Genomic DNA, 24,189 nt, shown 5'->3' with positions numbered 1-24,189 from the left:
AGCTTTCGTAATTCACATTGTTAAAATAAATTTAAAATATTCAGAATTTATCCACTAGATTAAACAACAAATAATAATAATTATTATTAATTATTAAATTCCAGATTTTTTTGCTCAATTGAGCTCAATAAATCAAAACAATAAAACTTTGCTGAAAATTCCACAAAAAAGCAATGGTTTTTCATTAAGAAGAACATTTGAATGTCAGAATGACAAAATGTACCAAAGATTCCCAGCCATAAATCATCTTTAAGTATATTGGGAAAAAAATCGATTTGACTACATGTTTGCCGAACTATTTATCAGCGACCATTTTACCTACTGAAAGTTTAACACATAAAGAGAAGGGTGGCCATGTATATACTGCAATGAGGATCTGAAGTGTTAAAAAGACGAAAGCTGTTATTGCGCTGCAGAGGGCGAAAGGAGACTATTAGAGAAGAGTTGGTGGAGTTTGCAAATGTGCACATAGATCGCGAACTCCGCCGTCCTGCCAAGCAGCCAACGAGCCAAGGAGCAGAACACAGAGGAGCCAGAATTATCATTCTTCGCTACTTGACGCCACCCGGGGTCGCGCCATTATTTTTTCGTCATTATGAACTCGAGTAGATTGAAAATTAATGAGGTGAAAATGGCGAGCGGGATGAAAAGAGGAGGGCAGATGGTGCACTTATTATGATTCATATATTTTGCCGCTCGAACGGGTGGAACGTGGGTGGCTGCGCTAAAAGTGCAAATTGCAGTGAAAAACTTTGATTGATGAAATTATTAAGTTAATAAAAACCTGAAAGCCGTTTATTTTTTTAATTATCATTAGTTGTTGGCATTAAATTTATCAATATGTAGTTGAATTGTTGGAATAGTTAAATTAAAAATACAAATTCGAGACCATAATTAAAAATCATTAAAAAATTAATTTTTGTATTTTCTTATATTTGTGAATTTTCACTTCTACATCTAAAATTAGAGTTAGAGTTTTTGCATCATTAAATAAACATTTTTTTGATATTATTATCATTAAAAATATCGTTCTTATTGTAATGTTATAAAATTTTAATCAACTGCAAATAAATGTTATATTATGTTAGTTTAAAATGAACGTTCACTCCCACAGGTTTCCAAGTGAACGTAAAGTTAAATCGAGCCCATTTCCCGTTGAAAAACCATTCTAATCCTCTCGTTCACGCGAGTCAACTTGCGCTAGGCTGGCAGACGCTCGCTCGCTTCTTTTCTCCCGGCCCGAATACAAATGGCTCTCTTTCTTGGGCATTGATTTTCGCCGCGCTGTGTTCCATTGTGTGCATAACAAATGGGCGACAGACACCCTCCTCAGCAGATTCACTTTCTCTTTCTCACTCTCGGGCCGGCCGTAAACAGCAAGTTGTATTAGCAGTGTTGCATATAGGGTACTTGTTGGCGGCCGGTCGGTTGCTCTCTTAGATAATCAGCGCCGTTCATCCTCTTTATCAAGAAGAAGAGACGATCGAGCCGGGCATGAATATTAAACAGCTCTTCCTCAGTTATTCTTTCTCAACTCGCTTCTTTTTTCCTTCTCTCTCTCTTGATATTCCGTTTCAAAACAATGTTTACCCTGCTTTCGCGACGACAACGAAATTGCGATCCGATGCGCAAACAAAATAAAATCGGGCTCAGACTGAATAAAGAATGAGTTGCCGCTTCTCGAATTTCACTGCCGAGACTGTTGAATTTTTAAAAATTCCAGCCGAGATCATCCGAAAGGAAACGCCGTTGTGTGTAATCTCACGTGTTGCAGGTGCAGGTTCCCACTCTTGGCAGAAGCGAAGAGGGTGGAAAGGAGATTTTTTGTGATTCGGCTTTATTTGCACGCCGTTTCTGCACCATTCTCACTCCGGGCGTTGTTAAATGGCGAATAAACAGTGGCCGAGTTTCCGCACCTGCAAATCATTGTGCAGCCTAGGCTTTTTTCCACGGAGAGCTTTACGCGCGCCTTCAACGGGACTTGGGGGACCTGGCGGCAGAGGAAGAAACCACAACGGAGCCCTTGTTAAATATTGCACGAGACAATTTGCCGCGGCGAAAAAGACCACCTAAGGGAGACAAATTCGAGCCAAAATCTGCACAGGGATAAAACAAACTTTGCAGCGCTCGGCACGCGATTAATTATTGAAATAATTGTCCGAATTATTCAAGATTGAGAAAGTTTGTCGCGGCCGGGTGTATAACGAGTTAGTTTGTCTTGCGAGTGTCGAGTGCATTATTAACGAGTCCTTTTCTCTCTGTTTTGTTGACGTTGTCGTCTTGTTATATTTAAATTCATGTCGACTTTGCTGGTAATTACTTTCGGAAAGTTTGCTCGCCTTCAATGAAAGGTTTTAAAAGAGAGAGAGAAGGATTTGCGTTTCTCCTTTTTTTCTTTACAAATGCAAGAGGCGTACGTACGTGTCTCAAAGGGGATGAGAATTAGCATTTCGTTCGTCCCACTCACGGGTCAAACAAAAAACTTTTCCATTTCCGCCACACGTTCCTAATTTACTTTTTTACAGATAAGGCAAAGGGGCCGCACCGTCACATGATAATCGGCGAGCTGCTAATGGGAAACACAGGAAATGAGATAAAAAAGTGAAAAAAAACCCTCGCTATATCAGTAGCTATTGATGCCTGCGAGCGAGGGTTGGGAATATATAATATTAACTTTTGCACATATATTCCATATTTTTTTCCAGCTTACAGCTTTGATCGCTCAACCCTAAATTTATGTTGGATTCGATGTTTGTCAATTAAACATTAAAAACGATAGAAGTTTTAATATCAATCAACCAAATAATAATTTAAATGTGTTTTTTAGTTGTAAAATGATTTTAACTAATAGCAAATAATTGATTGTCAATTAATCTCGTGTTAAATGAAATCATGATTGCGGCTGCAGTTTGACGGAATTTAAATATTTAATCAGATGATTTTTTTCCTTTAAGTAAAATTATCTAATCAGTTTTATTCGGTTTTTTGCCGGTCTAGGGGATTTTATATAGATTTTTTTTATAAACCCACTCAAAATAAATTAAAAGTAAGAATGAAAGCGGAAAAGACTTGATTGACCGAAATAAAATATGATATTTTATATAAAAATGCAAAAAAAACGTCGTTGTATTAAATTAATTTTCATTGAACTTAATAATATATTAAAATCCAAATTGTCTAATAAAAATGTGGCACCTACTGGCTCACTAATGTTTGGAAAAGACTGAAAAAATGCTTTGCGGGTATTTTTAGGGTAAAATTTTTGAATTACATGTTCAAACTGTATTAGAAAACTTACGATATTGACAAAAATTTCAACAAGATCTTTATTGGGCGTCAATCTTCTTGAATTTTTTTCAATTTGATTTACATAAGTTTTCAAAGCGATTCGGAATATAAATCATAAAAATTTATAAGCCTCCAAATTGAAAAAGTAATTTTTCAATCCATAATTTAATTGTTTTCCTTCACTAATTTAAAAAAGTTCGACCATTTCTTAAAAATTATCCATTGCAAAACTTTGTATACGAATTGCAGGTACTCACCTCAAGAGGCATAATCTGCTGGATAAGAAACGTCAGCCGACGAATAAACTACACCATGGAAGCGCCGCTACGAAATGCCCGGAAAGAATTACTTTGACGTCAAAGAAATTGTCGTCGAAAAAAGTGCAGCTGGCGGCAAAGAGGGTCGCAGCCGTGTGGTCGTGCACAGCTCCGCAGTGAGACTGATCCGGCGAAATCCTCCTGCCCCGTTCAAGCAGCGCCGAGTTCACCAGAGCGCAAGTCTAACCCGAGACCCATTGGCTGTAATGTTATTATGATGTTGTGGCTGGCCTGGCGCGAGCCGGCGAACGAACCGACCGCCGATGCAAAAGGTTTGCCCCGCGTGTGAACTGTGAATGTACAATCGAGGAACAAACTCGCTGCCCATCGGCGATTGTGGCAAAGCAAAACGACCATAAACTCTTTACTTGCCCCGGATTGAATGGCGATCGCCAATTTTCTAGTCTCATTGAAAGTAAAGTGTGCATTGATTATCATTTAAATTTTGTTATGAAATGTAAAATAAGTACATCAGCAAAGTTATTAATTATCAATGGTAAGCAATCCTCCATCAACACCAAAATTATTCCCCTTTTTGTTTGGAAACTTTTTTTTCTAAACTCTTAAATTGATAATTAATTCATATAAATATGTGTTAAATAAAAAATTATATTAATTTTTCTTTAAAATTTAAAAAAAAAATAATAACAATAACGAGAAGCTAATTTTGCAATGCCGGACAACTTTTCAATAGCGACTTTTCTAAATTTTTGCTTTAAAGTCAAATTTTCAATATCCACTTTGATTTTTTTAGTAGGAAAAAAATGTAGCCCATCTAATTTAGAATCGAAATGGTGAAAATACAAAGTGAGATATTTTAGGTTTTTATTAAATTTAGCTTGAATACATGAAAACGCTGCCGAAGAAATGTTTTTGAAGATTTTATGAAAAATACGCGTCATGTGTATACACCCTTTTAATTTATGGAGAATAAACTTGGACAAAATGTTTGTAGTAAACTGGGACTCAAATTAGAATTTCTTTGAGAGGTTTTTTTATTTAGGTGGTATGAAATGGCAAAAAAAAAAACCTCAACCGCTTGCCTTTGGCGTAAACTTGAAAATAAGTCTTGGAAAATCACATTGTAAACAATGTGATGTAACAATTTGGACAAATAAATAACAATAATAAAAAAAATGAAATTAAATATTATAATACAATAAACTTGTAACATGTCTAATCTAATCTAAATCAATTTCCAATTTCGTCGACTGTTACTCAAAAATTCTCAACTCTGATTCATTAACAAGCCTTCCGCAGAAAAACCCTTCATTGGAAAATGTGATCCATTTCCAAAGTCCTTGACTCTCCTTGATCAGAATTTGAGGAACTAAAGAATTAAAATATCATATAAAAAAATTTTCAAAATACTTCGGCGATAAACCTTTTACTTGTCCAAAATCACAAATATATATTTTTTAGAAATAATTGGTATTAAAATACATTTAAGTATTCCAAAATTTGCAATTTGCACTTTTTAAAAATAAATATTCTAATTATTGTGCGCACTTCGCTTTTCTTCTCCCTCAACATCATACTTTTTTCAAGTGACATAATAGCTCGCTCCTCTTTAAGTATATCTCGAGTGCGTGGCGTTTCTGGTGTGTTGGCTTTGTTGAGAGTCCAACACAAGTTGGCGCGCACCTCTGGGAACGACTCTTCCTTCGCCAAGAGTTTGCGAGTTGTAATTTAGCGAGCCGACGATGCGAAGAGACTGGAGACGCGTCGCGGACCAAGTGGGTGAATCAAAAATTTAAAAATTAATTAAAAGCCGGTGGTCTCTCTCTCTCCTCCCACGTCACTCGGCTTGCGGTCGAAAGGGTGTGTGTGTCGAGTTCACGTAGCCGACCGTTCCGCATGTGCGAGTGCGCACACAACATATTACACGGAGGGCCCAACTTTTTAATATCCCACACAGCGGAGGGCTGCGGAGCCCACCACACATATTTTTTCTCGCACAAACGAACGTGTGCACCGTGGATGGCATTTTGTACGCAGTGGTGTCTCCGTCCGTGTTAGTGACGTCACTGCATCAACCAGCCTAGTGATATTTAAATTAATAACTATATGTATGGCGTCATTAGACGCCGCGACCGCAAATGAAGAGGAAATGCGGCGAGCAATATACGCTCCACTTGATACATCTATGCTGTTCGTGAAAATGCAGTTTCAACGATGCTACAAAATCAATTAAGTTTTCTTATTCATAGTTCCTTGCAGGTTCTTTGCATCTAGAACGGTTTTATGATTTTAAATTTTAATGAAATTGGGAAAATTTATTTAATTCAAAATAAATAAAGAATAATTTTCATGTGTTTTGATTATTTAAAAAAAAAGCGAAAACGTTTTTTTTTTTTAATTTGACGAAGAAAAAATAGAGCTATATCAAAATAAATAAATGATATAAATTCAATTGTTTCACATAATCATGGATCAGTGCCTAATAAGTTATTGGTTTTTTTTTTTTATCACAATAATAGCTTAAAATACAAAATAAAACTAATTGAATAACTACTATCTATTGTGTTCAAGGGTTTCCTGTTCTTTGCTTAGTTAGTTATATCTACTCATGATACATTTGTTATTGATGGCATGATGAGTCATCAAAGGTTGAATTATTCCTTTGTCTTGTCTTTACTGTCCAAAATTCTCACAAACTTAAGTGAAAATATATAGAATAAAACGACGGAATTTCTTCTGCATTTACCCATTTAGAATATAGAATATCATCTAAAATTGCATAATATATAATAAACTATTAATAAAATTAAAACTAAGTATAATCCAAAAAGTATAAAACACTGAAGTTTTTCATATTGGAAGCAAAAAATACTTAAAATAAGTAAATTTGCCATTAAGGAAAGATTATGCAGAATGCATTGGTCTACAACAAAAATTAATTTAAAATGTACGATATTTTTTTTTTTTTTTGACAATAACTGTAGCAATTGTTCCAACAATGACAAATGCCGAACCAAAATCAAAGAGCCGCAGTTTGCGTGAAAAATTTCCCACTGACACATCCCCTGTGGGTCACTGACGGCAGCGTTTCGCGTGCCGAGTGTGTTTGTCCAGGTGCAAAGTGTGCACCCGTTGCGTCAGCGGTGTTGATTACGCGACAAAAGTATCAATCACCGCACCCCACTCATAATTTAGCCGGCAGCATAGCGCAAATAGATTCACGTGCAATTTGGCTGCATCATAAATATCGGCGCGAGCGAGCGAGCGAACGAGCGATCCATCACCGCCAAACCCTCGACTCGATTGATATCACTCACAATCTGCATCGGCACCGCGGGACAGTGACAAAATTATTGGCGGCGAGGCCACTTCAAATTCAAAATAATGGATTAGATATGTGACAGCGAGGGAAGGAGAAAATTTAATTAAAATTTTAGTGCCCTAATCGTTTGCTGTTTTTTATTCAAGCAGAATGTTTAAAATTTGTACAAATTGAAAGTGGAAATTGCATTTACGAATGTTATTATCTCCCCAAAATAGGTTTAAAGTAAATGATTTAGGTGGAAAAAGCCAAATAATGGCTAAATATTGCTTGAAATTCTGTTTCTTGGATGCATTTAGGGGATTTTTATAAGAGATTTTTCAGTTTATTTTTTATGATTTTTTCCCCTTATTGTTGGATTGCTTATTAAATTAAATTTTTTCCTAGAAACATTGAATTTAACAAATATTTATTTAAATTATTATGATAAACAAAAATCATATCCACTACAAATAATTGAATTTCAAATTTTGTATTAAACTCGTTCACCTGTAAAATTTAAAGAAATGTTCCTGCTCGGGACCTTAGCTTGATGCTATCATCGAATCAAGCGATTAGCAGCGCGAAATTGGGCAGCATAATTGAGCCATAACTCTTTCACTGCCCCGGTGCATGCACACGTTATTATCATTGTGGCATGAGAGAGAGAGAGAGCGAGCGAGTGAGTGGCTCCGGCACACTGCAGATATCTCTCATGCATCGATCCGCACGAGAGCAGCAAATGAACACCTTCTCCACGCCCGTGCACCATGAATCAAATCGCCGCCTTTCCAAGCCCACGGCCGGCTGCAATAATAATACCATCGCTTCGACACCCTCGTTTTTATTCTAAAAAGCTGCTGCATTCACGGAGAAAAACGTCATAATGCGATCAACGCTGATGATGGAGGACGGACGGGGATTTTGTGAAGCGCTTTGATGATTCAGCTCACGGCTGATTCAAATTCTAGGTGATCCTAACGATCTGACGGGAAAAAGGGTTGAAGGCATTCCATAGGAAAATAGAACGACCTAACATTGGGCCCATTTTGGCCGGCAATTAAAAAAATTAAAAATTTAATTATTGCAGCCTAGCTTCGATATCATTTCATTATTTGTAAATTTACAAATAACCTTGAATTTTGAATATTACAAAATTTTCCAATATAAATTTAGAAAAAAAACTATTAACTTCATTAATATCAAATCTAGCTGTAACGTTTTTACATGCAATTAAAAATTTAAAAAAAATAATAATCTTAAACACATTTAAGTACCTCTATAACTCTGGTTTAACTTTCACTTCGTTTTTTTTCTATTTAAAATGTTGAAATTAAACAATGAACTCTGAGCGCTTAAAATTTGGAACCCATTTATATGTGATTTTGTATATTTAATGTGTTTATAATGTTTCAAATAGAGTTTATAAAAACTCAACGGATTTATTCTCAATTAATTATAAAGTTGGAACGAAGCAACCGCGCCATGAGTCGTTAGGACGCGTGTGTGTACCTGCCGTTGGCAATCAACTGCGAGCAATCAATATTCGGAAAGGGTGAGAGCAATTAGCGAGAGCGGGTGGCGAATGCACGAACGCGAAAACGAAGGCAGTGAATCTCTCGCATGCACACGTCACGTTCCATTCGGGGCGAGACGCGGAATTTAATTAGCGGAGGGAGCCGCCCCCGATTAATGCATTAATATATCAGCAGACCATCTTAATGCAAAAGGGCATTACCGCCCTTTTTACTGCCTCTCCAGAGGAGAAAGCTGATATTGCACCTACGTTCTTTTTTTTATTATTAATAACGCCGCACGTGAAAAAGTTGATAATGTGCGATGGCTTCATTAGATATCGCAACACCGAGACCTTTGTAATAAATACCAGCGTAGCCTTTTATCTCGGCAGGGATGTCGCGGCTTTTTACGACGAGACTTGGTTTTCCGCGCCCAAGAAAAGCTGCGGCTGGCGCGCGCATAAATTTGCGCCTCGGTTTTGTTGCGTTTTTGTCGCAAAACCACACGCGTTTTTATAACGAACGCCGCGCCTAATGTCTCTCTGCGCCGTCCGAAAAATAAGGAATCTTCTTTTTAGCTTTTATTCCAGCCACACTTTTTGTCATCTTAAAACGGAGCGAAATTCGCTCGTTCCTTTTTTGCGACCGCAGCACCAAAGGAAATTGGGCCTCTGCTGGAAGATTTTATCTTGAAATGTTGAATAAACTTCAACCGGCTGGAATTTATACAGAATTTTTTTGTATGCGGACATTTATTTTCTTCAAATATATTTTGACGCGGCAGTTTTGTACAGGATATCAACCAGCAACTCACAATAAGCTTGGTGTAGAGGTAAATAGAAAAATAGTGAAATATTTGATTTTTTTTATATAAAATACCAATAATACACAATAATATTTAACTCACTTAATGCTTTTTTGGGCTATTGTTTCCTTTTTCATACAAAAATTGGCAAAATTAGAAAAATTAAAAGCAAAAATGTCAGCAAAAGTGAGAGAGAATAGAATAGTGAGCGAGGAATAAAAAATCTAAATTTGTCTTTCAAATAAATATTGGTTGTTTTCTGATAATGCATGACCTGAAGTGTTATTATAAAATTCATTCTGCATTGTTTAATAGTCAAAAATTATAAAAAAAATCAATAAAAAAAACTTTCTTTAAATGATTCAATTTCCTAAAATTGTTTAAGTGCTTACGGAAGAGTCGTTTAGTAACGAGACCCAGAATTGAGGGAAAATTAGTGCTGAATTAAATGGGTCAAACGAAATGGAATGCTTTCAAGTTGACCAAATGCACGCGTTTAATTAAATTTGACGCTCTGTTTGCACACAGCTTCCGAGTAGCGCAACTTGTCGAGCTAATCTCGTTGGCAGTGCCACAAACGCCAAACTGCCGAAATCCTCTCATTAAAAGTAAATTCCGCGTGCCGAGTGTGATGGTCCAACAATTAAACTATGCGTGCACACGGCGTGTACCTAAATTAGCATATTATTCGGGGCGGCAGCATGTGGTTTGGCCCTCCACCATGTATGCTCCCGTCGCCGCCGCCGCACCGCTTACGTTGTTATTAAACATTGTTCGGGCGCATGGAACAGGTATGCAATTTGTTGAGCAGGTATTCCGAGCGCGTTGCATACCTCGCCAGTTTGGATAGATTACGCCGCAGTCGCCATTTGTTTTGCACCTATTGGCAGCACGGAGGCTATTGTTTATTGAGCATTACGAGATGGTTATCGCCAAGCTCGGACCGTTCATTACGTCGTGTTCAACGCACGTTATTAAGTGGCTTGTGAGTTACACCGGCCGCGATTCATTAATCTTTATTGAGTTAGGGATTTTTATATTTATTATCAAATTTGATGGAGTAAAAAATTAAGAAAATCTGAATTTCCTTTCAGTTTGATACTTTTTTGTAATAATTGAAGGAAAATCATTGGTAAATATATTTTATAAGTAACTTTTTATCAACACAAAGTAACAACAAAAATATTGCAATGAAGTTTTTAAGCTGAATTTTTTTTACCATTATAAAGTTCATATCAGTCAATAATGATCATCTAAAATTGGACGTAACCAATGAAAATTGAAATCACTTATGAAACCTAAAAAAACTTACAATCAGCTGAAGTTTTTATTTTATTTTACTGATTAAAATATAAAATTCAAGAATATGTTTATCACTGTAATATATCAATTAGAGCCTCTATTCTTACACGAAATGTTATATTTTTAGATGATCGTTCAGTCAACTTAGCCTTAGCATCAAAATTAAATATTTAAAATATTTTGATAGGTTATACATCAATATTATTTTTTAGGCTAGCTAACTCTCATTTTAAGTTCAAATTATAAAAAAAAATCACTGCATTTGTTTAACTGAGAATCAGGAAAATGTATTTTTTTTTTAAATAATACTTTCAAATATTACATTTAATTTATTTATAAAAATGTGAAAAACCTCAAGATGCTATAAAGCACATTCATTTTGCTAAAAGATAAACGACTGGTAAAAAATGCATAATTTCCCTTTATTTCCATTGATAGAATTTCAAGTTAAGCCTCTTTCCCTCTTTCTATTATTTTAAAACAATTATTATTTAAATTTGGCAAACTTCTTAAAAAAAACATTTAAATTCTAGCTTTTTTAAGTATACAATAATTACATTATTTATCAGCCAGCCACGGCAGAAGCGCGGTTAATTGTTCTAAAAAAATAACTCGCGCCATGAGTAAAGATTTTCTCCGAAATTTGCTTAGATGAGCCATCTCAGCGAAAAGATTTAATCTCTCAAGTAAACAAGAAGGGTGAGAGTATAATTAAAATTAACGAGCGTTGCTCGTCGTGTCACATCATTTGTCAAAACAACGCAGTGGAGAGAGACGTCGGTTGAAGGAGTAAGAAGAGCCCTTGGCCATCACAAAAATCAATTTTATTGTTGAAGCTTTGGTTCGCACGAGCGGGCAACGGAATATAAAAGGCAAACAGCATTAAATCAAATCCGCCGTGGGGAATGAACGGGGGCAGAATTGTTTGTTGCATGACCGCGAAAAGCACAAAGGCTAGGGATGCACACAGAGCAGTAGTGCGTCATCGCTCAGGGAAAATGAGGTTTTTGCTCGCCAGGCATCCGGGTTGGGTTTTTGCGTGCTTGCGAAATGAACGTGTATGGCCGACGAGACCGGTGAGATTAGCGCACTTAGGCTAAGCACGATTCCAACCAATCTTATCTCTATCCAATATGTATGTGTTTAAGTATAAGTATGCTTTGCTTAAGTGCTTTTTTATAATTATTATCATTTTATTTTTAATAATATAATAATTTTGTTTGAAATTTCTTTTTAAAAAGTATTTCATTGTGACACGATTATCCAAAATTTTGTTTAATATTTTATTTCATTATGTATTTTATTGTTAGTTATTATAGATTTAAAATTTTAATTTTACTTTAATATTAATTAATAACTATTTAACTTTATACTTTTTTCAATTGCCAAATTAATTTATTTTTGATCGGGGTTAAAATGCGTTAAAAAATATGCATCAAATCTAAATGAATAATAAATAAAAGTTTTGTCTTCTAGTTCTTCTACTACCATAAAAATATTAAAAAGAACACCAAAATTTAAAAACAAGAGTCATTTAATGTATCATAGGGTTCTCTCTGCCCCATCTACATTCAGAAAGCCTATTTTCATTTTTTCATTTTTAATCATAAGTAATTTTTAACAGAATTTTTTGCAGATGCTGCATTATTTCTCCCCTAAAAAGGTGGAATAAAATTATTTACGCCTGATCTATTTAAGTGAGCCGCGCGTGTTTTCTTTTCCAGTGAAAACATTTTTAAATCTTGACTGCCACCCCTGGTTGCGGCACGCTAATTACATCCCCTCGCGCCGCTTGCGTGCACTTATGCCGAGGGCTGATTCGGCCGTGGGAATCACTCATCTGCCCCCGGCGCGCGAGCCCAACAGCGCCGCCGCTTCCTGTGAATTTGCATTGACAACGCCGTGGCTACCACGATATTGAAAACAAAAATTTAAAACATGGTAAAAATTTGAGTTGAGAAGACAAATCAAGACTAATTTGTGCCCTTGAATTGATAAAAACATGTATTCAAAATTACCAAAACTTTGAGTTGCTTACAAATTTAATGGCACAATTATTTACATCAAGCTGATGGTAATTATCGGGAATCGTGCCATTTATGCAACGAAAGTTCAAATAATGGAGTGAAATGGGCACTCTATATGAAAGAGGATGCCTTTCACCAAGAGCAATCATCCCTGACGCTCACACACATCCAGCGGCACTCGTTGCGCAAAAGTGAACGAAATGCATTCACGGATGAAAGGCTCTCCGGCTCGGTGAAATTGCAAAACACAGACGCTCGAAGCTGTTGAGTACCAACAAACAACTCGAGCACAATAAAAGTGCACAGGCATAATGCCGCTTCTCTTTTAATACGCGCGTCCTAACAAAGGGAAAACAAATACGCGCTTTTGTACCGGCTCATGTTTGTCTTTCCCGCTTTTTCCGAATGCAGCCGAGGGTGAACAAGTTGACACACGCAAATACTTAATGAAATCACAGCCGCTTCAGTTGGGACGCTGCAGTGTACTTCCTGTATACATTCCGGTAATTGTACTCCGGTTGCTGCCTCGGGGCACAATGAAAGGACCTGCCCTTGTCTGACGTGTGCACGCACGAGGGCTGAATTATTCACGAGCTGCTCGCGCAAATTGAATGTGTGTTCGCAAAAATGGAATGATTTTTCGTGGATCGTGCCGAGATAGAATCTCTGAATCTGCTATGTGCGCAGTGCGTGTTTTGTCAAGAGGAATAATTTGAATAAAACGAAAAAAAAACAAAAAAATTGATATTCGTGTTGTATATGATCATTATTTGATTTGTATCATTTTTTAAAAAATTGCAAATCTATTTGTTGACAGAGAAGCTGACAGGATCTTGATTTTATAATTTATTTATTTACTTAAAATTGATTTAAGACTTTGGAAGTTAAGAAAACAATCCCTGTCCTCGTTAAAAACTTTGTTTTTTTTTTTGCTGATTTTTGTTTATTATGCTTGCTCATGAAAAGGGGTTGCAGACCCTGACTGGAACTGATACAAGCCGTTTGTTTTTAGTACAAATATTAATCAAATCGCGTTTTCTTCATTTACTTAATTGATTAATAACTACTAAAATCCAATTAAAATCGATATGCATCGATATTCCAAACAAATTAATGAAGAGTATTTTAAAAATAAAATAAAAAAAGGACAAAAAAATAGGAAGAAAATCTCAATTTTCCATAATGAGATTTTTACAAAATGATAAATAAATCCATACAAAGTGCAGATTAGAGCCTCGCTCGGTTGCTCGTCTCTATCTCTGACAAAACAAGGTGTCAACTGAGCAACAGATCTCCCCCGTCGCCTTCCATCTCTCCGTGCGTAACGAGAGCACACACACTGACGCATCACTTTCCTCCCTCGCACTAATTATTAATCTTAGTTGACAAAGTTGTGACTGACTTGCCGGCGTCGTCTCCCTCCCTGGCGCGCGCGGGCCCAAAGTATAAACAGCGTGAAATTGGAGCCTTTAAAGCAAGTTTGGCCCCCGTGAAAGCAGGGAACAAGCGAGGCGGTGATTCGCGAATTCTGCAGTTGGCATTCCTTTTAAGAGGGCCTTTGCTGGGCGGTGCGTGCGGCGAAAGCGGAATTCGCTGCTGACCCTTCACGCTTATTGTACGGCCTCGAAATTTCTCACCGCCGCTTTTCACCCTCGGAAGGCTCAATTGAAATGAAAGAAAGAAACCGCTCCATCGGCTCCAGTCGAAGTGAGGGAAATAAATTTTTCCTCTTATTGGAGGAAGTTTTATTTTTTGCCATTTCGCCGGGCGGAAAAACGCGCACTTCCGTATGCAAATAAGATTTAAATGGGCGCGAAACAAAAGCGTGTAAAAGATACAGCGGAAAGTTTTTATGTGTGCGGGCGGCTCATTTCGTTCAGAAAAAAAGCAGAGCCGGAATAGGTGTTGTGAGCACACGTGTGTGTGTCTCTCTGGCTCTTTTATTACACATATTAAAAATTCTTTTCAAGCACGTGCGAGCCGGAAAACAGGGGCTGCAGTTAAGGGCTCTGCGCATTTGGAAAATTTAAAAGGACACCGCGTCGAGAAACATTACTCAAGACTTCAAACAAAAAAGTGCACACTCACCGAAACAACTTCCTTCTCGCTGGTTCCAGATGTAAAAAATTAAATAAACAATTTTTTTCTTTGTAAATTTATGTGCAAATCACATGGCTACAAAAATCCCATTAACTATGAAAAGTGTTAATTGTGCAAAGCATGCAAATTCAATTAAATATATTATAATTTTCTTCCTACCTAAACTTAAAGATTGAAAATTCAAACAGTATATAGTGGTTTCTACACTGGAAAAATGTATTCTTAAAGCTTCCTGTAATTGTAAATTTTGTGGTTGAGCTATACCTATTTATTTTTTTTAATTTAATTTAAATTATATGGGTTAATATGCAGATTTTTAATATTATTATAAATTTTAATCGGGCAGATTCTGTTATATTTATTTCCTTTGGTATATTTTTTTAATTCTTTCATCCTCATTTTTTAATCATGATATCCTGGCACATTGTAAATAACATGTACATAAAATCTATAAACAATCATAACAATTAAATTTGCCACAAGTGCCCCATAATCTAAAGAATTCTTCAATAAAGTTTCTGGAAATAATTACTAATTTCTTTTAAATCAACCATTTGGACAGAATTTTAAAATCAAATTTTTAAAATAAATATTGATATTTACTGGCTATATGACGAAAAGAATAGTTAAATATGTAAATTACAAACTTACAATTAGATTTTCCATAAATTTTTTCAAAAATAATGATAATATCATATTATGCAAAATAGCAGAATAATGTATTTAAGCTCTAATTGAATATTTGTAAATCATTTTAATTACTGAAGCTGAACAAACCAATTTCGAAATTATGATAATTGTCCAATATTTTAAATAAAAAAATTTTCTCAGCAAATCTCCACATGTATAATTATAATTAATACTATATTTCATAAATATAAATTTCTTAACATAATTTCAGTCCCAGTTAAATAAAATGGGGGCAAATGTAGCCTGAAAAGATCGATGTCCGTGCGCGCTGAACGCGAACGGGAAAAGAGAAAAATTACAGCAATTCACTGCCCAGCAGTGGCACACTCTCTCGTGCGATTCGCGGCTTGATATTTCGTGCAGAGGCAATAATAATTATTTCCGAGATTTGCCTGCTCGGAACAATGGACGAGAGGACGCGAAGGCGCGGACGACGGAAAAAACGAAACACGCCCACTTTTCTTTGGCTCCCTCGGCTTCATATGTCCTGAGTAATGCTCGGCACTTTTTCTTTTGTGCCGGCCGGTGAAAAGACTCGCTTGACATTTCTTATTTCTCCTTCATCATGCGCTCTTGAATACGACGAGGAACGCGCGCTCGCTCGCGACGCCTGCCATGCCAACTGGCACCGAATTCACCTGCGCCAGTCTTTTGTGCCGCCGAGATATTTTTTGCGCGCCGGTCACTCTGTTCTGCAGTCTATTCAGGCACTTCCGTAGATTAGAGAAAATTAACTCTAGAATTTAATTATATACACATAATAAATTTTAACATTCAGATCATAAAATTTATTATAGAATAATTTATAATACTTTCAATTATTTAAAATTAAATTAAAATTTTAATTTTGTTTTTTATATTTTTGCCTTTATTTCATCCAGGGTAGTGTTAAGCAATTTAATTTTTTTTTTAATATTGAACAGAGCAACTTAAATTGCTTTTAATAACATTATTGTTTTTAGTTTTTAAATATTCTTATCACACTTCATGCTTAAAGAAATTTTCTAATTTTGATAATTACGTGCAATTACTTAATTATTTTTTTAAATGGTACCGATAGTGAGCCGCTTTTTTTTATCTACGTGGGGTAGAGTTAATAGCCTTGTAATCTTGGTGATAACGCAGTCTGCAGACTATAAATACTACACATATTTTGAAGGGGGATTAGTCGCATCCAGCTCGCAGCCTAACCACACCTTACTATCAGAAAGATAACTGTCAAAACCCCCAGAATCACCCAAATGTTTCCAAACGGAGGCATCAGGTCGCTTCAACTGCACACAAAATTGCAGTCATGTTCTCAGCTTTACAAGTTATTCCCGTACTCCTCTGTTGCACACTGGGTAAGCCTCTTTTAAAGCTTATATTTGCGTAATTTTTACTTTTAAGTGATTCGCATTACGTTCTTTAATTAAAATGACTGATAAATGATCGACGCAGGTGAAGCAATTACCGGCGGAAGCCGCGCAGCAGTATCAGATTTTCCATATCAAATCTCCATTTGGGACTCTATTGGACACCCGTTTTGTGGTGGCGCGATCATTTCGAGTCGTTGGATTATCACCTCAGCAACATGCGCCAAAGTGTAAAATACATCTTAATACATTTTTTATTTTCAATATCAATTTTAATATATTCAAAACGTATTAGTTTTTTTTATATTTTAATTCTTTAGTTGAAAAATTCTAAATTTGTGTTACAAAAAAAGACTGGAGTTTTCTAAGAAAAAAATATAAGCTTGAGATTTATTTTGACTGTCATCAAGTTCAGAATCTATTTTTAAATTTGGGCTTAATGAGAAATAAAATAAAATATATTTAGATTGACTGTCGACCGAAATTTAAGCATATAAATGTATTAAGTCGTTTTTTTTACTATTTTCCCCAGTTTTTGTCGCTAATTATTCATGTTCTTTTATCTCACAGGCTTGAAAATCAATTTGACGGCAAAATTGCAGATGGAACTCCAGATGCCTCTAAGCCTAGAACAATTAGAGCAATATCAGAAAAAGTTATCCACCCTGATTACAACTCTCCCCCAGGCAATGCCAACATTGCACTCATTAAAGTGAGATTATATTATTGAAAATATACATTTTTTTACTCAAATTTTTTATTTCAGGTCGCCACTGACTTTTATTTTGACTTCTATACTCAAGCCGTGACTTTCAATAACAAAACCAGTCCCGTGCCAGGGGACGAGGGTTTCGTAGCTGGCTGGGGTGCTCTTCACGTAAAATCAAAATTAATGCATCGAGTTTTTAATTTCCATTCTATATCAGTACAACGGACCCGATTCTGATGAGCTAATGTACGCGAGGATGACCGTGATTGAGCACTCCGAGTGCAAAGCAAGTTTGGAGGGAAATTATCAATTGAATGCCGATCAATTTTGCGCCGGCCAAATTGGAGCAGGCATATCTACTTGCACCAGGGACTCTGGCAGTCCGATGACCGCAGACAACGTCCTCATTGGACTGGTCGCTAATAATTATTGTTCCTACAATGGCTTTCCCACGCCCTTTACTAAGGTTGGACACTACAGGGATTGGATCCTCTCTGTGGCCGGAGTCTGAAATTTATTCTAATAATTTTGTCGTTTAATAGATGAAATATGTATGAAAATTTCCATTCAAAAGAGAATATTGTTGGAAAAAAGGGCACAACCTTCAATGTAGATTTAATATTCAACATAAAAAGAGACATCAATAAAAACCTTTTGCAACTAAAAAAAGCAGACCTTTTTAAAAGTAAAATTATTATTCATTGTATATTTAAATATTATTAATTATTATTTTATTTTTGGAACAATTACTTGCTAATTTTCAATAAAAACACCTTTGTGGTTATATGATCACTGTGTTTCAGTTTAAGATTACATATAATTTAAAAACTAGAAATAAAAAATAATAATCTTCAAAAGGTAATTACGACAAAACTAAATTTATTTTGTTTAAAAATAATGAAAAACAATAAATTTATTTAAAAAACATATTTAAATAAACAATCAGTTGCATATTAATTAATATGAATGATTTTCAGTTGTTATTTTTGTTATGCAGTTGTTGAAAATAAGAAATATACTTTTTGAACACTTCATTGAATTTTTTTTTTTAGTTCAGTAATCAACTAAAACGCCACAAATAAAAGCTGACCGGCGCAGAGCGAGAAAATTGCCCCACCGATCAAAACCACTTGCCCGAAACGCGGTGTTGGAAAATTGCTCGCAAACGCAGGGTCGATTAAAAAGCCCAGCTGGCAGAATCAAGGATTGCATGCGGAGCACAAACTGTCACTGCCCCTATGCAAATGGAAAATGCAAATGCTTGTGGTGGAAAATAAATGTAGAGCGGTACATATATTGAAATTCAATTGGAGCTAGAGCGGCATTATTCAAGAATTTTTATGGCGGGGCGCTTGTTAATGCATGCGGAATGACATTCAATAATTCGCTTCCTGGCTGTCAAGAAAGAGGAAAATTTCTGTATTATATTTAAATATTTCCCCGTGCCGGGAAATCAAGGAAAAGTCTTCAATGAAATGCCACGTGCGTCTTTTTTATAATATAAAAACTATATTGCAGCGTGGAAATGCAGCAGAGTATATTGAAAGGCGCAGTGCTCCAGATTTGTTATTGACTGACTGACTGCCTGCTCGTGATGTAAATTGGAAAAATGAACCGTCCGTACATATAAATGGGCCAGCGCGTTTCCCGTGGCGAGAGAGAAGTGCTAACTTTTCATGCCGGCACATATTATGTTCCACGTAGGTGCACTCTTTTGCAAAAGTTGTACCGCGCGGCGAGAATCAAAGCGGCCTCTAGTCTCGCATCAACTTTTGCCATTTTTAACGCTTGCACTGCTGAATGAAAGGCAATTGCAGTTTTTTACGCTTTTTACAATATCACGCCTTTTGCTCTGCTATGTGAAAAGAATCAAGTGAGAATCAGCTCAAATTGCTTTCATGCGCGTCCAACGGGATGATTCATTGAAATTTTAGAATAAACATTAAAAGTTTTGGAAAAAACCCTCTTGATTAGCTTTCAATTTTGAATGAAATTAGAATAGAATAATATACTTTTTTTTTTTTGTAATATTTTCCGGTCTGATTAATTCACCTTTTCCTCTGGTGCACATTCATCACTTTCTGAAAAAATTGCCATATTCTCCGTAAATAATCCACATTTCATTTTACCACTTTCACTGAATTCGTTCTTCTTAATGTCGCCAGACGCGAATATAATTCAACGCGGACTTGGCTCTGGATTTTGCAGCGTCCACAAAAATCGAGCATCTTCTCATTTCATGGGATTAGCAGCGCTTCTTTTATCCCACCCAAATTCGAAAAGAAAAAAAAAACGCCACGCTTGCAGAAATCATTTCGTATTAACAAATGAGGAAAGAGTTCATATAATTCCGTCAATGCTCTGATTCACGCGTGACATGATTAAATTTTCACTGTGACTATATAATTTCGTCATCCACAGATAATATTATGCAGTCGGTTTGGCAGACGGAACAGCGAAACAGATCAGTCCCATCTGGCGCGATTTGTGCCTCGGGCGGAATACATTCTGGTGGCGAAACGTGGCCTGGCTAGGGAGGTTTTTCACATATAATGCACACAACACATACACACACACATGCACCAAAGGCAAGGCTCGATAATATAATATCCGTCCGTGTGAAAGCCCGAGTGCCGCTTTAATACATTTAAATACATAAATTGATATTCCGCTCTATGCCTCGACGGTCCTGTCGAACGTGAAATTTCAAACATATATTAAAATTCTACAATATACGCATGCATATATCGATTAATACATTTATATGTATATATAATTTTGGATAACAATTTAGGTCGGAGCAGATAACCTCAAAACGAACGACCGATCTCTCCCAGTGGAGGAAATTTATTGATACCGAGACAAGTGTGGCCACGAAAGGTCACAAGAGTAAATTTCCTAAGCGCTATTGATTTTCACAAGTGGCCAACCGCCGTTATTATATTACAAGAACAAAAAATTGATTCTGTACGAAAGGCAGCTGGCTGGAAATGAAATGGTGACCTATATATTTTCATTCTTTTTCTTCATGTTTATGGAAAAGCTGTTGCGGACGTTTTTCTTATACGAGCTGGGATATAGAAGAGTCCACCATTTTTTTCTTACTTACTCTTCGCATCAGCTTGTAACGAAATTGCCCCAGAGACTCGCAAAGCCATCTTTGAAGCTCCACTCGGGCTGGCATTAGAGTAATTCTTATTTATCCTGCACTGCTTTCCGTTACGGCTTACGGGGTCACCAGAGGATGAATTGAAAATTAAATCTTTATAACTCTGTATCCGTATAATTAGGCATTATTTGCAGCCATGATATCAACTTTGACAATTATTATGAATTTGGCACCAAAATTGGATGTTGTTGAAGACTTTGGTGTCAGTCTTAAATGGAATCAATTTTAGCCACTTAAGCTGCGGCCAGTGAAACGCCACCTGACCCAGATCAATTTCTCATTTTTTGCATTTGAATGCAACTTGTCCCTCTTCGCGTGGACGTTTTTGCCATTCAAACTTCTAATTGAACTGCAAGAAAAGAAAGCGTCCTGAACTGACTTGTTATATAGAGTGTCGCAATTTGGTACGAAACTCAAAAATTGTAAGAGGCGTCAGAGGCAAAATCCCTTCACTTGGTCATCATAATAAAAAATCCTACCTGAGAGAAGGTCTGCGCTGACTGGTCTCTTTCCAGGACGCATTTCAGCTGATGATGACGGGTTTGCCCGCCTGATAAGTGGATGTCTCAAAAACAGTCCAGCGCTTTTGGTTTCTGCATGGGCTCTGGTTCCTGAGATCCACTGACTGCCACTGAAATTCATACAAGTTTATTAATATGATGATGGATTTCAATATTGCGAATTGCGATAGAGATTTTCAATTCAATTGAGAAAAAGAGATAACTTTGTCCCTACCAGCCCTTCAGGGCTAATGATCATTAAAGACAACAGTTGTAAAAATTGGACTGCTCATACTACTCTATATAATGGAGCATACGCGCTGCGCCAACCTATGAAAAAACACGTCGCGGCTTATTATAACATTTACCCCCTTTTTTTTAATTCGCCAAAAATTTAAAGCCAAAGGTAAGGTCACTTATTTAACCTATTATCAACTAAATTGAAATTACACACAAATAAATGAATAAACATTACCCCAACCTTTGCAGCTCTAAATCGCTATCAGTATTAAGGGGAATAAGTTGGAGGGGACAAAGACGCTATAAACTAAAGTTGCAATTTATCAAAGCACCAGCCACCATTCAGTTTAGCTTTGTATATGCCGCGCTCGTAATTTTTAATTAAAATACTGTGATGGTGGGTTTCGCTTTAAATTTCATTCCTCTTCTGCTCTTTAGCACCGCAAGTATAAATATACAAAACACCACTTTTATTCTGCAACGTGTCATAGAGTGAATTTTTGTGCATATAGGTGAAGCAATTTCTGGTGGAAATCCAGCGCAATATGGATTTTTAAACGTTCCAAAACTTGAATACCAAGTATCCATTTTGCATTCTGGGAATAGGAACTATCCCTGTTGTGGTGGCGCGGTCATTTCTAGCCGATGGGTCATCACAACTGCGTCTTGCGTTAAAACGTAACGCTTTAAGTTAATACCAATATTTTTACATTTATTTTTCATGAATGGATCTCACGACGCCTTGCAACCTAGAACGGTCAGAGATATAATAGAGCGGGTTTTACATCCTGATTATAACTCTCAGTCTGGTTATGCTAACATTGGTCTTATAAAGGTGCGATATTTTGTTGTTGTCTCTCTCTGAAAGCACATTTTGTAATTTTGATTTAGGTATCTACCGACTTCTACTTTGAGGGCCACTATACTAAACCAGTGGCTCTAACAAACATTAATAGTACCACACCAGGTCAGTTAGGTATTGTGTCTGGTTTCGGCTCTATTTATCCTCTTTATTACGTAAGCCACTTTTAATGTTTCTTTATTATTTTTACTTTTAATATTTTTATTATCAGGTCGAACAACCAGATTCTTATAAGCTTATGTACGCTAAAATAGAAGTGATTGAGCACTCCAAATGCAAAGCAACTTTAAAGGGATATTATAATCTCAATGATGATCAGTTCTGCGCCGGCCGCATTGGAGCAGGGATTTCTGCTTGCGACAGGGATCTTGGTGGTCCGATGGTCATACAAGGCCCAGGGTCCGATCATCCAAATACGAGGGGAAAACTCATCGGATTAGTAGCGCATACGTTTTGCGCCCTCAACGGGTTTCCAACTCCCTTCACCAACGTTGGATACTACAGGGAGTGGATCCGTTCTGTTACCGGAGTTTAAAAAATATTCATTGAAAAGCAACGAAACGCAGTAAGCGTGAATTTAATGGGATTGTTATTAACATTTTCTATTAGCAAATCTGAATATTTTCTTGTGTCATTTTGATTCAATGAAAATGTTTAAATATTATTGTTATTTAAATTAATAAAAAAAAATGAAGATTTATCAGGATAAAATGTTAATTTTTTTATAATGTTCGGCTTTTGCTCGTTGCTTTTTTTCTGAATAATTCAATGGGTTTTGTCATTGAATTATAAATAAATACGCTCTCCAATAAGCTTATAAGGTTGGGCATGCTTCATATAAATAAAAAAAATAAATAAATAAAGAACATCAATTATGTAGTGTCTTTTGAACTTCTAAATCTCCACAAGTTATTTTAGTAAAAAATTGTTTTTACTATTAATGAATTATATTTTTATTTTTTTTAGATTTATTGTTTAATAATTTATTGACAAAGTATATATTATTACAAGTTTTTTATTAGTTATAGCGTCGCCGTTTAATAATTAAATTTTATATAACACATTTAAAAAAAATTAATCTTTAAAATTTTTTATTTTTATTATTAAAAAAAATTCAAATATAATAAAAGTCGCATAACTAATAAAACTGTTGTATGATCAAAGTCAAATCAATTTTGAAATTTAAGGGTGAAGTTCATGCTTTCTGATTTAGCAATGAATCAATTTGCACCAAAACAAAAATTTACATTGAAGTAGCGTACTTCTTCCAAAATAAAAATTCAAGCTGCTTCGCAAAAAGGCAGAAAAACGTAATGCTCATCGCCATAAAACTCAACAAACAATGTCTCGTAAGTTGCGAATTCAATCTTGTGCGTTGATATGTTTCCAAAGTAAGTGTATGCAAAGATGATTACGGATGTATACTGCACAAAAACTAGGGTAATCTCGTTCGGGAGTTGCGCCGCTCGCACACAGGAATCTCCTCGCTCTCCACCGGCGCGATAAAAGCGGCGATTTTTTTGCAGCTCAAAGTGCCGCTCGCTCGCTCTGGTGCAAAATGGAGTGCGTCGTTTGCAACTTTATCAATGAGATTTCCTGTCTAGGCTGTGCTCCGGTGTTGCAGGTACACTCACGAGGCAAATACGGGGGCATTTAGAACCCCTTATCTCGGTGCGAGGCGGTTTTATGTTTTTCTAGCGCGTGCACCGCCCCCATAAATTTGCATGCACAAATTCCTGATACACACACATATACACCGACGACAACGACGACGTTATTTTATCTCCCCAGGGAGGAATTTGCGTTAGGCAAAGATTACCAGCCGGAATCGGCTCATTTTCCCGCTCATGTATAGACAGGGGTCATGGGTTTATATAGTTGTTATAAGCAATAAAGGCCTTTTGTACTCGTGCATTTTGGTTTCTGGTCAAAAATTATTCTGGGGCGTAATTAAAATTTGTTTAACGTATAATCATTATTTTTGGCAATAATTATAAAATTTAATGACAGAATGAAAATTAATTTGAAATTAATATTTTTTTAAAT

The 24,189-nt window shown here is 36.1% G+C and overlaps 3 protein-coding genes across 5 annotated transcripts in view; 2 read left to right on the top strand and 1 right to left on the bottom strand.

Annotated features, from left to right (window-relative positions):
- The window catches only part of LOC132199000 (protein artichoke), a 94,638-nt gene extending 73,485 nt beyond the window's left edge, over window positions 1-21,153 (bottom strand). Inside the window, exon 1 of one of the 3 annotated variants that reach the window (XM_059623367.1) lies at window positions 21,021-21,153. The gene's annotated coding sequence lies outside the window, so the exon portion shown is untranslated. Of the gene's footprint in view, window positions 1-3,545; window positions 3,683-21,020 lie in introns of those variants that run through there. The other 2 variants (XM_059623369.1, XM_059623368.1) reach the window with 2 other exon arrangements.
- Window positions 16,486-18,156, top strand: LOC132198853 (trypsin-6-like). The gene is made up of 5 exons (XM_059623117.1): window positions 16,486-16,651; window positions 16,749-16,893; window positions 17,234-17,375; window positions 17,430-17,540; window positions 17,590-18,156. The coding sequence occupies exons 1-5, from the start codon at window positions 16,603-16,605 to the stop codon at window positions 17,881-17,883; spliced, it is 741 nt and encodes a 246-aa protein (XP_059479100.1). The 5' UTR covers window positions 16,486-16,602; the 3' UTR covers window positions 17,884-18,156.
- Window positions 21,154-21,580: 427 nt separating the features above from the next.
- LOC132198830 (trypsin-5-like) lies at window positions 21,581-23,015 on the top strand. The gene is made up of 5 exons (XM_059623080.1): window positions 21,581-21,727; window positions 21,794-21,959; window positions 22,035-22,116; window positions 22,173-22,298; window positions 22,355-23,015. The coding sequence occupies exons 1-5, from the start codon at window positions 21,676-21,678 to the stop codon at window positions 22,676-22,678; spliced, it is 750 nt and encodes a 249-aa protein (XP_059479063.1). The 5' UTR covers window positions 21,581-21,675; the 3' UTR covers window positions 22,679-23,015.
- Window positions 23,016-24,189: the final 1,174 nt, after the last annotated feature.

This window comes from Neocloeon triangulifer, unplaced genomic scaffold (genome assembly GCF_031216515.1).
Source record: "Neocloeon triangulifer isolate White Clay Creek 2 clone unplaced genomic scaffold, ASM3121651v1 ptg000013l, whole genome shotgun sequence".
Taxonomy (NCBI): Eukaryota; Metazoa; Arthropoda; class Insecta; order Ephemeroptera; family Baetidae; genus Neocloeon; species Neocloeon triangulifer.
Note: the sequence above shows the minus strand (reverse complement) of the source record. Positions and strands in the feature narration are given on the sequence as shown.